The sequence below is a fragment of the Euleptes europaea genome, chromosome 3 (assembly GCF_029931775.1).
Source record: "Euleptes europaea isolate rEulEur1 chromosome 3, rEulEur1.hap1, whole genome shotgun sequence".
NCBI lineage: Eukaryota > Metazoa > Chordata > Lepidosauria > Squamata > Sphaerodactylidae > Euleptes > Euleptes europaea.
In genome coordinates, this window is record NC_079314.1 from 108,694,751 (window position 1) to 108,708,326 (window position 13,576).

General features: G+C 47.4%; 1 protein-coding gene across 1 annotated transcript in view; it reads left to right on the forward strand.

Annotated features, from left to right (window-relative positions):
* Positions 1–13,576, forward strand: part of PTPRO (protein tyrosine phosphatase receptor type O) — a 117,984-nt gene that overhangs the window by 87,626 nt on the left and 16,782 nt on the right. Inside the window, exons 18-22 of the mRNA XM_056846600.1 lie at positions 2,799–2,882; positions 4,177–4,212; positions 9,085–9,166; positions 10,073–10,163; positions 11,638–11,714. Coding sequence (XP_056702578.1) covers positions 2,799–2,882; positions 4,177–4,212; positions 9,085–9,166; positions 10,073–10,163; positions 11,638–11,714 — 370 coding nt within the window. The remainder of the gene's footprint in view (positions 1–2,798; positions 2,883–4,176; positions 4,213–9,084; positions 9,167–10,072; positions 10,164–11,637; positions 11,715–13,576) is intronic.

Consider the following 13,576-nt stretch of genomic DNA (forward strand, 5'->3'; position numbering starts at 1 on the left):
ATTGGCCGGGAACAAACTGAATAAACTGCCCTATAGAAACTCTAAAACGTGGTCTTCGTTTGGAGGGGGTGGGTAAGCCATTCCAGATTCTAGGGGCAACTCCATTCTACGTCGCTTCACTGTTTGTGGCTCGCCCATTAAGAACTGGTTTGAAGAAGCTGCGAGACTTTGAAGCCCTTCTCTGATTTTTATGGGGCTCTGCCTGATGACAGGAAAGGCTAAATTGATTAGATGCGGCACCCGGGCAAGTCTTTTGATCATAAACTCCCCCCAATGAATAAAAGCCATGAGCCAGCCCCGCAAGTCAGGATTCTGCTAATGAACTAAGTGGAAATCAGCCTTCGCTTCCTTTCCAAGTCCCCAGCAGCAGATAGCCAGGCAGGACAATCATTAATCTCGGGGGGGGGGGGGGCTTCTTTGATACAGAAGGCATATTAATGGCACCAAAGGCAGAGGATCAAACAGACCAGCTAATTAAAGATCCAAACTCAAATAAAGTTAACCAAAAAAAAAAAAAAAAACCTTGAAAATGAAGAGCTCAGTGCTAGGAATAGGCTTCAGCTTCTGCCATGCTTGAAGTTTTATTTTCTCTATGGAGAGCAATGCCAGGATTAGGCTTTCCATTCATGCTCCCGCTACCCAGAAAATGCCAGTTGGGGCAAGTAGTTGTAGACCTTTAAAGTTATCGCTGCTCCAATTTCTTATTGCTCAACTAGACCGCTCCTATTCAGAAGTCCTTGCTGGCTACTGTCCAGCGTCACCCACAGGGCCGGATTTAGGTTTGATGAGGCCCTAAGCTATTAAAGGTAATGGGGCCCTTTATATGTCCAGCTGCCTTTGTCAACAACAAATTGTCGCAGTTTTTTGCGTTGAATATAAGCTATATGGTAATTTATGGACCTAATAGGTATCTAAAGCCATTTGCACATAACAAAATATGTATTTTATCAAAGTAATTGCTGAACTGAAATACAATTAAGATAACCAGTGATATTTTAGGGAGCAGGCAAGCAGGCGGGGCCCATTACTTACATCATAGGAGCCTACACAACACAAAATACTGTTGCTGTATGAAGGTTTTATTTTATTTGTTTTTTATCTTATATTTTGGAAATGTACATCCAGGTTTTTTTTTTCCTTTAAATTTTTTGGGGAAGCTATAGCTTGTTTAGCTTATATGTAAATCCGGCACTGGTCACCCATCTCTGAGTTCTTTCTCTCCTAGGTTTGCCAAGTGCCAGGTGGTGGTGGGCAAACCCCCTGGCTGCCCGCCAACCAGCTGAGGGTCAGCGGGCAACTGTGCACGCCGCCTGCCCACGGTGCCACATCACTTCCAGTTTGCACCCAAAAGCGCCACATCGCAAGGGGCCATTTACCACTGAAACTCCCAGTTTACCACTGAAACTCCCAGTTTGAGTGGTAAAGGCCCCTTGTGATGCAGCACTTCCAGGTGTAAACCGGAAGTGACATGATCGCGTCAGCACAGCCGCGCGCACGCACAGTCTCACCTCACCTCCACCCCAAATACTTCCCGCCGGAGGAGAGGAGAGACCTGGTAAGCCTCTTCTCTCCTTTACTAGCAGTATTCAGTGCTGAATATGTTTCACTGTGATTGGTAGGGTTGCCAGGCCTCTCTTTGCCACCAGAGGGAGGTTTTTGGGCAGAGCCTGAGGAGGGTGGGGTTTGGGGAGGGGAGGGGCTTCAATGCCATAGAGTCCAATTGCGAAAGCAGCCATTTTCTCCAGGTGAACTGATCTCCATCGGCTGCAGATCAGTTGTAGTAGCAGGAGATCTCCAGCTATTACAACTGATCTGCAGCTGATAGAGATCACTTCACCTGGAGAAAATGGCTGCTTTGGCAACCTGGAGGTTGGCAATCCTAGTGATAGGCCATGTTCTGGGGGGAAGGAACGTTGACCATGCCTGCTGCCCATACTAAGCCTCTGTGCAAGCTGATTCCCCCCTTTTTTATCTGCCATCTTGCAAAAGATGCTTCGCTTAATCTGTACTGCCAAGAAAACATGACTTAATTGAACATTGTTTGAATAAGTTGTCCCCTTTCCAGGTTGGACCAAGGGCAGGGCGTCCTAATCCTCTGACTCCTGCTGTTCTACTGGGAGAGCGGGAAAGTTAGATGTATGCCCTTTACATGCCTAGATCTTTCTTTCCGGGGTGATCCACAGTGTCTGCTTTCCATAACCCAGCAGAGCCGGTTGCTTAATGCTCTGGATACTTTTATTCCTTTGCTTTGCGTCATGCGTCCATGACCGTGTGGGTTCTGTGCTAAAAACAAAAAAAGAACCCACGTTCTGTTCTAAAAACAGTGCAAGATAGCAAATGGCATAATATGCAAACGAGGCAGGCGCGCGCTCATTAGGCAGACGTAGCCGAGTCTGCCTCTGTGACTCACGAGGAAGGAGCTCTGCAAGCCCTGAGGCCGCTGGAAATTGCTCCTGCTCCTCTGGCTCTTGAAATTTCACCAGGTATTTGCTGCTTTGTATGTTTTCATAGGGCCTAGAAACTTGAGCCACAATCTTGCCCTCAATGGGACCGAAAGCATCCTAGCCTTTTGCGGTGCTTCCTTTTCGCTGTAGTGAAATTTCAGGACGCTGGATTTTCAGTCTGATCTCAGTCTGGGGAGTCGTTTGGCGTAGTCACGTAATCGGAAACGATCCACAGCCCTGCCTTTGTCTGATAACACGACGTATTGCATTTCTTGGCATCTGTTTTGTTTTTACTAATCCTCTTTGCTTATTTTTTTTTAAATCTCTGTGTATGTTATCTATTAATGCTCACAGGCGTAGGAGCGTATTTGCTTTCCTAACTCTGTTACCTTCATGCCTCTGGACTGATTATCTCTTGGCATTTTATATTAACCCTTGGTAAGTCATTTTAAATGTTTTGGTCTTCCTTAACGACAGTTTCTCGCTATGTTTGCTCATTGGGTTCAAAGCTAACGGCTCTCTGTTCTCTCGGGGTATGAGATGGAGGAGGAGACATTGTCTCCAAGGCTGCTTTTCTTTTGAGAAAAAGACATTTTGTGAAATGTCCAGATGCAGCTAGTGTGGTGTGGTGGTAACAGTGGCCTTTTATGCTTGGCTGTTTCCCTTGTGATCACCCTTCCGACGACTTCGGGTCGATGTTTTGATTATGCATGCCGTTTCTGACCGTCAGAGGTCGCCTCACTCTCCCACTGCGTTTCCCATGTTTTGCCTGTGTTTTCAGGGACCTGTTTTATCTCAAATTTGAAAATGTGGCCAAAATGCGGGGAGATGCAGGAGTGACCGCGAGGGAAACAGCTAAGCATAAAAGGCCAGTGTCAGCCTAGGATCTGGGAAACTCAGGTTCATATCCCCATTTTGCCACAAAGCTTGCTGGGTGACCTTGGGCCAGTCGCACGAAGCTGCCTTATAGGCCCTTGGTCCATCAAGGTCAGGATTGTCTACTCAGGCAATCAGCAGCTCTCCTGCATCTCAAGCAGAGCTCTTTCACATCACCCTACTACCTTATCCTTTTAGGTGGAGATGCCGGGGATTGAACCTGAGACCTTCTGCATGCCAATCAGATGTTCCACCACTGAGCCACAGTCCCTTCCCCACTCATTCTTTCTTCGCCTAACCTACCTCACAAGGTTGTTGTGAGGATAAAAGGGAGGAGCACAGTACAGTGTATTCTGGCTTGAACTCCTAGAGGAAGAGTGGGATAAAAATATGCTAAATGAATAATCATTATTCACAAGGCACTAATGTTGCTAGTGCTAAGAGGTTTTTTCCCCTTATATTAACTCATTGTTCCTTGGCTTAAGCCGAGGTACTTCTGGAACACTAGACTGTTATGCAAAAATCTGTTTCGCAGAGGTAGTGACTTCCTCGATTTGGAACGCTTTGAAAAACTGGCAAGTTTTAATCATTTGATTGCATGGATGAAGCTTGCAGCCTGCTAATCGTTGAATGCTCCCCGGTGCATATCAAAAATGTCGATGGTGATACGTATCCCTTGTTAAAGCTACCCTTATTTACTTATTCAGATAGCTGAGATCCTGCTTCTCAATTGACAGATCTAGAAGTTGGCTAAGGAAAAATTCAAAAGAAAACCAGAGACTAGGAAAAGATGGCCGTCTATTTGGCAATGGGACTAATGCTGTTCCCCCCACCACCCTTTTTTTTTCCCTTGCAGGAGTAAAAATGGTTTGAAGAAGAGAAAGCTGACCAAGTATGCCATTTTGTAAATATTCGAATAAACGAATGCATGAAAATAATGCTTATTTCGTGCATGCATCCCCCTGAAATCACAGGAACCCTAATGTCACCCGTAATAACTTATGATGAATGAAATGGCCTTGTGTCAAGTGGTACCAATGATCTTTCTAGCCTAGTAGTGACTGCTTTGAAAATGGAAGCACTTCAGAGATGGTTTTTGGCCCTCTTGCTACCAGAGAGCCTCTCCGTTGAAACTGAACCGGGCTCTTAGTTACGTCTACAAAGCATGTGCACTAACAACAGTCCTAAGCATGTCTACTCAGAACTCTACTAAGGTCTATTCAGTGGGGCTTACTTGCAGGAAAGTGTTCTTAGGATTGCATCGTACAACTGAAATGTGGGTCTTGCGCTACCTATAGCTGTCCCCCTGATAATTAGGGTTTCCAACCTCCAGGTACTAGCTGGAGATCTTCCACTGTTACAGCTGATCTCCAGCCGATAGAGACAGTTCCCCTGGAGAAGATGGCCACTTTGCCAATTGGACTCTATAGCATTGAAGTCCCTCCCCTCCCCAAACCCCGCCCTCCTCAGGCTCTGCTCCAAAACTTCCCGCCAATGGGGAAGAGGGGCCTGGCAACCCTACTGATAATATTGAGCTGCCCGTTTCGTCACATAACTGAATACAGTATTCTGGGAGTTTCTCACAGAGATAATTTATGTTTCTTTTTTGTGGCAGTACAATGGTAAGCAAGTCACATCAGGCTGTCTTAGAAACCTGGTTTTTGATCCTTTAATTAGACAATTCTTTCAGAGAATGCAGCAGCTGCCATTTAAAGGGGAGGGAGGCCCACAAGGACTTGAGGAAGGGAAATCCAGTTTTTTCTCCCTTATTTCTAGGGTTGCCAACCTCCAGGTATTAGCAGGAGATCTCCCACTGTTACAACTGATCTCCAGCCAATACAGATCAGTTCCCCTGGAGAAAATGGCCACCTTGGCCATTGGACTCTATGGCATTGAAGTCCCTCTCCAAACCCCGCCCTCCTCAGCCTCCACTCCAAAACCTCCCACCGGTGGGGAAGAGGGACCTGGCAATCCTACTTATTTCCCCCTTTCCTGTTGGCTTTCATCCTCAGTCCCCGCCCCCTTGCTTGCAGCCTCCTCCCTTTCTCTACTCTCCTCCTCTTCCTTGTCCTGTTTCCTAACAAGGCCCCACCCCCAAAACTCCTCCCCACAATGCCAGCTGAACTAAGTCAAGGGCAAAGATGTTGCCAGTAAGGATGGGGGTTTTTTTGTCTGCTTTTTTTTTTTGCAGGGGGTGTTACCCACATGTTTTCTTTTTTACAATTTTAGTTTCCCCCTCCTTGGCAGTCTTCAAGCAGCAGCTGTACAAATACTTGTCAGGGATGCTCTAGGCTGATCCTGCATTGAGCAGGGGGTTGGGCTAGCCGGCCTGTATGGCCCCTTCCAACTCTATGACTCCATGCAAATGTAGGGGGTCCCCTACATTTACATGGTAATCATGGTTGGCTCCATTGTGCAGATTTTTCAATCCGCACCAGGACCAGCCCTTGGCTATTGGATATGGTGATCCTGGCACAGAGGCCTTGAAGCTCATCCAATTTCCCATGAATTATTGCCACCCCAAACCTCTTTTGACCCCACTGTTGGGTGCAGAGATTTCCCCCCTGGCAAAATCACATGTGATTTGGGGGTGGTGATTATGGTTGCCAGGTCCCTCTTTACCACTGATGGAAGATTTTTGGGGCGGAGCCTGAGGAGGGCGTGGTTTGGGGAGGGGAGGGCCTTCAATGCCATAGAGTCCAATTGCCAACGCAGCCATTTTCTTCAGGGGAACTGATCTCTTGGCCCTCTTGTGCTGTGAAGCTGCTGTTCTTGGACTGGGGGAACCACGGCTGGTCTCTTGGCCAGAGATTCCTAAAAGCCTGAAGCCCGTGCCAATTTCCAACGAAGAATTGCATCAAAGCAAGAGAAGTTGTTTTCTCTTTTGTCTTTCCAGCAGATAGCACACAATAAAAATGTTCCCAAGTGGTAGAAAATTAGCCATTGGGGAAAAATCAATTAGCTCATGTTAGCAGTTCCAACAGCGCTGTGCCTTTGGTTAACAAAGATGAACCGTGACAAGGCTCTGGAACCGATCTGTTATCAGTTCTGTTCCCCTTTCAACGGGGAGTTGCTAATTGTACACTGGGTCATTAATGCTAGCAGGTAAACAGTTGCAATTAACTGAGCCCCTGGGGAGGGCGGTTGCCTCCAGGAAACGGGGAGGGGAAATGGATACACAAGCATCAGCATTTGAGAATTAGAATGCAATAATTAGGCAAGAAAAACCGTTTGCCTCATTTTTCATTATTCAGGATATAAATTGAATACATTCACCCGAAGCCAGCCGAGGGTTGCCAGGTCCCTGTTTGCCTCTGGTGGGAGGTGTTTGGGATGGAGCCTGAGGAGGGCAGGGTTTGGAGAGGAGAGGAGAGGGGCTTCAGTGCCATGGAGTCCAAAAGCGGCCATTTTCTCCAGGGGAACTCCTGAAGATTTGGGGATGGAGCTTGGGGAGGACAGGGACCTCAGTGAGGTACAATGCCATAGAGTCCACCCTCCGAACCAGCCATTTTCTCCAGGGGAACTGATCTCTGTAGTCTGGAGATGAGCTGTAATTCCGGCGGATCCCCAGGTCCCACCTGAAGGCTGGCATCCCTAAGCCAGCCCCAAGGCAGGCTCAGGACTGCATGCCACTGAAAGAAACGACACAGGCTTGCATCCATACTACTTAGGGTTTCCAACCTCCAGGTACTAGCAGGAGATTTCCTGCTATTACAACTGATCTCTAGCCGATAGATATAGGTTCACCTGGAGAAAATGGTCCCTCCCCAAACCCTGCCCTCCTCAGGCTCCACCCCAAAGATCTCCCACCGATGGCAAAGAGGGACCTGGCAACTCTAATACTACTGTGTCTGCAGGCACAACGACTTCCACTTGCTGAGAGCAATTTCCCCATTTCTCCCCTCTGGGAGCAGCACAAAATATCTACTGAAATCCTGTTCCTGGAGGACACTTTCCTCCAGAACAGGACTGGAGGGGGGGCATTTTAGACTGCCGTGGTGGGAGGGAGAGGAAGATTTTGCTCTTGGAGCAGAAGTCTGTGGGGCCAAGGAAATGTTAGTTCATAACTAACTCTAAGGCCTGACTGATCACAATGGATAGTTGTGTTAGTCTGTCACTAACAGTAGAAAAGAGCAAGAGTCCAATAGCACCTTAAAGACTAACAAAATTTCTGGCAGGGTATGAGTTTTCATGAGCCACAGCTCACTTCTTCAGATACAGCTAGAATGTCATTCCATCTATCCTTAAGTAGGGACAAGTGAATTAGACACACAATGGCAATGTAAATGTCAAAAGCAGGTCAATGACATTAGCAGGTGTGATTGAAATAGGTGTGATATGCAGAGGGGTTTCCAGCTCTGGGTTGGGAAATACCTGCAGATTTTGGGGGCGGGGCCTGAGGAAGGCGGGATTTGGAGAGGGGAGGGACTTCAGTCCCATAGAGTCCAATTGCCAAAGTGGTCATTGCCTCCAGGTGAACTGATCCCTATTGGCTGGAGATCAGTTGTAATAGCAGATCTTCAGCTAGTACCTGGAGGTTTAGGCAATTCAAAGTAAAAGCACCGTCCATGCATACAAGGAAGGTACACTCCTTCATAGAATGAATGCACTGAAGGACTTATGAAGCTTGAAAAAGTATTGCATGAAATGGAATTATACCGGATTTCCATCGCACTACATCCGGTTTTTGCTGCCTAAATTACTGCTGCCTAAATTATTGCATTTGCACTTTATGGACTCTTAAAGAACTGAGCAACTGTGCCTAATATTAATTCATTTTGTAACGCCTTTGCGTCTTCACATTGGGTCTTTTTTAGACCATTTGTATATTTTTGTGGTGTTTTGCTCAACTTTGGTTTTGTTAATTAGAACTACTTCTGAATATTAAAATTTTCTAATAGCAATTGCATTGTTGTTACCTCAAGTGTGTAAATTAGCTGGTGCTTTTACTTTGAATTGCCTAAACTTCCATTAGCACTTGTAGCCCTCTTTGACTAGTACCTGGAGGTTGGCAACCCTAATCATATAGTGTCTGGCGATTCCTAGAGCTATCTTACATCACTTCCAGGTTTTCTCCAGAAGTGATATCACAGCACAGAGGATGTTGCAACCCCTCCTTTCCCCACCCACAACCCTCTTGCCAGTTGCCTGACACTGCCAGGCACTAGCTGGAGATCTCCTGCTATTACCACTGATCTCCAGCCGATCAAGATCAATTCAACTGGAGAAAATGGCCACTTGGGCAGTTGGACTCTATGGCATTGATAGGGTTGCCAGGTCCCTCTTCTCAACCGGTGGGATATTTTGGGGGCGGAGCCTGAGGAGGGCGGGGTTTGGGGAGGGGAGGGACTTCAATGCCATAGAGTTCAATTGCCGAAGCAGCCATTTCCCCCCAGGTGATCGGATCTCTATCGGCTGGAGATCAGTTGAATTTGCAGGAGATCTCCTGCTACTACCTGGCAGTCTGCAACCCTAGGCATTGAATCCCCTCCCCTCCCCAAACCCCGTCCTTATCAGGCTCCACCCCAAAAATCTCCAGGTAACTCCCAACTCGGAGCTGACAACCCTCCCGCCTCCCCAGACACTGTCCTCAAATATATTATACTTTCTTTGTAGGGCTTTTCTGATCCAAATCTAGGCCTACCGAGTCCAACCATGACGCACGTAATGAGCTGGTTGATCACAATTCAGCTCCACTGCTTGATTACCAGATGGTGGCTTTTGTGAATGACCCGTTCTCCCTCTCTCTGGTTTGTTTTTAAAGCCCGGTCCAGCTGGATGACTTTGACGGCTACATCAAGGACATGGCTAAAGATTCTGATTACAAGTTCTCCTTGCAGTTTGAGGTAAGTCCCAACTCGGATACTCAGTCCGAACTCTCTGCAACTTGTGCACAAAGAGGTAGCAAAGCAAATGTTCAGACTTCCTGAGGTATACCGCTCCAGGCTGGGAGTGGGAGAATGCTTTTTTTTTTAAAACGCCGCCCTGCATCAAAGAGAAAACATTCCCTGTGTTTTATGTCGATTATTTACCATATTGATATTCCACAACGGAAATCTCACCATACCACGGGTCCCTGCCCTCAGGATCACAGACCACAAACGGACGTACAAAGGAAGGGAGGTGTTATGATAATGAAAGGGCATTGAACCCTTCCCCCTAGGAAAGCATTCCTTGTTAACAAGGGGCTTTTATGCAGGACTGTTTCACTTGCCGTCACCCATCCAACGACTTCAGGTCTTTGGGTTATGCGTGCCGTTTCCCGTCTTTTGCCCGCGTTTTGAATTTTGAGATAGAACAGGTCCCTCGAAACACGAGCAAAATGTGGAGAAAGGCAGGTGGAGAGCGAGGTGACCTCTGACGATCGGAAACCACATTAGGGTGGTCCACCTCCAGGTGGTGGCTGGAGATCTCCTGCTGTTACAACTATGACGTCAGCTGGTCGGCGGGCAGCCCGGTTAATTGCCCACCCCAGCTGGGCAGTTAGCAACCCCACAGCCCAACCAAATGACATTTATATGATCTCCGGCCCTCGTCACAAGTGAATTCGGCAGCATTAGATCCCTGCTGAGCTCCTTCCCCTCTTCAAAATCCACCCTCCTCAGGCTCTGCCCCCAAATCACCAGGAATTTCCCAACCCAGAGCTGGCAACCCTAAGGCTGGGGTGTGACGCCATTGTAGGTCGCACGCCTACGAGCGGAGAACAAAGAGGCTGGCGTAACTGTGGCCTTTTCCTTTTGTATTACCCGCAGGAACTGAAGCTGATCGGCCTGGATATACCTCACTTCGCGGCTGACCTTCCTATGAATCGCAGTAAAAATCGCTACACTAATATCTTGCCTTGTAAGTCCGAGGGGATGCCGGTCCAGTGTCGGCTTCGAGCGCCACACTCCTGTCAGCGGGTAGCGCCAGTTTCCCCCACTCGGCATCAGGCTGTTTGTTGAGCAGTCGAGGACACAGCAGCTGGGGTGCGGAGATCCCTCTCGCCTCCCGTCTAGTGATTTGGTGTGGGAAGCCGGTCACGTGAAGGAGCTCCTCGCATGGCTTCAGGCTCATATGGCCCCCCCACCCCGTGCGGCGCACTTCAGCAATCAGTAGGGTTGCCAATCTCCAGGTGGGGCCTGGAGGTCTCCCGCTATTACAACTGAGCTCCAGACAATAGAGATCAGGTCACCTGGAGGAAATGGCTGCTTTGGAGGGTGGGCTCTATGGCATTGTGCCCTGCTGAGGTGATTCCCTGCTCCTCCACATGAAGCCTGCTGGGTGACCTTGGGCCAGTCACAATTCGCTCCAAACTCTCTCAGCCCCACCTACCTCACAAGGTGCCTGTTGTGGGGAGGGGAAGGGAAGGAGATTGTAAACCGGTTTTATTCTTAAAAGGTAGAGAAAGTTGGCATATAAAAGCCAAACTCTTCTTCTTTTTCTTCAAATGAGATGTTATTTCAGTGGCACCGAACACCACAGTGTTGGTTTTATTCTGTCTCACACACCTCTTTCCCAGTGTATTTTTTAAAAAATTACTCCTCTTGTCTCCTAACCTGGGGCTCCCTTTGTGTGTGGCTCCACCTCCCACGATGGCCATTTTGTGGCTATGCCCCACCACCTTGTGTCAGTATTCCAAAGGTGCCCACAGGCTCCAAAAGGTTGGTAAGCCCTGCCTTAAGGTATGGTGGCCCCAAGCCGTACAGGGCTTTAAAGGTCCATACCAGCACCTTGAATAGGGTTGCCAACCTCCATGTAGTAGCGGGAGATCTCCTGCTATTACAACTGATCTCCAGCCGATAGAGATCAGTCCCCCTGGAGAAAATGGCCGCTTTGGCAATTGGACTCTATGGCATTGAAGTCCCTCCGCTCCCCAAACCCCACCCTCTTCAGGCTCCACTCCAAAAACCTCCCGCCGGTGGCGAAGAGGGACCTGGCAACCCTAGCCTTGAAGAGTGTGCATTCTCTTTTTCTTCTTCTACATTTAAATGCAACCTTTTCCCATAATGAGGAAGTGGCCTTACCTGGGGGGGGGGGGTGTTACAGGAAATGAAATATATTCATTAGTGAGTAATGAACGGGGCAGGGGAGCTACTCCGCAACGCTTCTGCATCGTTTCCTGTGATTTTAATGAGCTCCCGGAGACTGCAAATAAAGGTTTTTGTCGGCGGGAGTAATAAAAGAGTCTCCCCACTGCCCGGGCGGTGAGTTTACCGCAGCATTTGTGAATCTGGCAGGCCCTGCCGCACACTGGCGCTCAGCTTTCCGAGCTTTAATTAAGAACGCGCCATGCCTGCCTCCTTCAATCCGCCTGTGCGTCTTTTTCCTTTCACAGATGACTTCAGCCGAGTTCGATTAGTTTCGATGAATGAAGAAGAGGGCTCCGACTACATTAATGCCAACTACATCCCTGTAAGTGAACTGGGCGTAAATCGGCCATGAGAATAGTGATGACGGTGGTTTGGAGAACAGGAGCCAAACCTCTGGAGAGATTAATGATCATTTGTACATTTCAAAGCCGTTTCCCAGCATTCAGTTTCACCCGACCCTGACCAAGGAACTAAAACCAGGATGGGGCTATACAGATGGGAGTGGGCAGGATTCTCAGTTAATAGGGTGTCCAGGGGTAGGTCTTACCCTACCCCAATGATGTGTTGAGTACCTACGTAAGGGGAGAACTACATATTATGAGGCAAGCAATATTCTAGAGCAGGGGTCCCCACCATGGTGTCCGTGGGCGCCATGGCACTTGCCGACACCTTTTCTGGTGCCCGCCTAGTGTTTTTAGGAAGTGGGCGGGGCCAGGTAGGGCTTTTATCCAACAAGGCTTCTGATTGCCTATTGGAGTTTTGATTGGCTGTACAGATTTTTAAAAATGTTGCTTTGGCAGCAGCTGGGACCACAGCACAAGGATCTGCACTGCGTTACTGAAATTAGGCTGTGGCAATCGTTTTGTGGCTGGCCCCGCCTCCTGTGGCAGCCATTTTGTGGCAGCCATTTTATTTTATTTTTTTTGCTGTGCCCACGATGCTGGTTCAGAATCCCAAATGTGCCTGCAGGCTCAAAAGGTTGGGGACTTCTGGGCTTATTCAACCGATTCCTCCTTCCGCTTTTCCTGCTTTGCACCAACTCATTGTCTGGCGTTGCATCTGGCAAAGCATGGCTTGTTCCCAGTTTGAAATATTGGTTGGCCGAAGGAATGGATAAAAGTCAGCCATTCTGTCCTGTACTTCTTTCCATAATTTTGCCGCATCCCTTGGGCATCCTTCCAAAGAATTTCTGTAAAAATTTCAAAGAGCATTTTTATACGTGAGTTATCTGTATCACAGAATGATAAATCCGTACTTCCATAGCATTTCCATATTGATAATATGGATCCAAATGTACATCCAGGCGTTTCAATACTTCCCTATCAGTGGAAAATAGAGAACAGAATATTTATGCAGCTCAGGGGAAAGCTCTGGGCAAACTGAGAGTAAAACTCGAGCTTGCATTAAGAATCCATGTGCACCTTCTGAGGAAGAAATCTTCGAAACAGGAACAACCAACAGGTAACCTGTAAAGAAAAGAAAAGAACTTTACACATGGACATGTCTGGAAAAAATAACAGTAGATATGAACACTAACCTTGAGAAGTAACGGTGATATGGTTCATGGACTTCACTTTTTACATATGGAGACTGTACCCTCTGACCTCGAGATTTTGTATCATGACTGATCTATTATGTGGTATGTGTACTGCATATCTGTGGGAGATTTTGTGTGTATAACATTGAGTTGGTTCATGTTTAACATTATAGTTGTAGTAAGAGCACATAGCGTAGGAATATCATCATTAAATGTGCAACCTTGATATGAAAACCTGGTAAATATTATAATAGATTGCTTTTGTTATAATACAAGCCCTGGAGGTTGGCAACCACAGAATTTCAGTCTAGAGAAGCCCTTGAGATTGGCAAACACTCTTTCCTCCAGGCCATTCCTGGAGGGTGCCAACAGAGAATTTTTTCTCCAGGCCAGTCCTGGAGGTTGGGAACTGAGGTTTTTTCCTCCTTAGGTTCGTCCAGGAGGGTAGTAACAACAAAACTTGCAACTTAGATTTTGCAATTTGATTTACACTGTAATAGGTTGTTTTTGCTAGAACACTATCATTCTAACAACCTAGGCTCTTCTTTCTGAGGTGAGTTCAGACAGGGTGGCAAACCTTGGTCTGTGGCAAACATGTTTAGTAAATCTTCTTTAGGGGAATGTTTGAAATAAAACATACAACATCT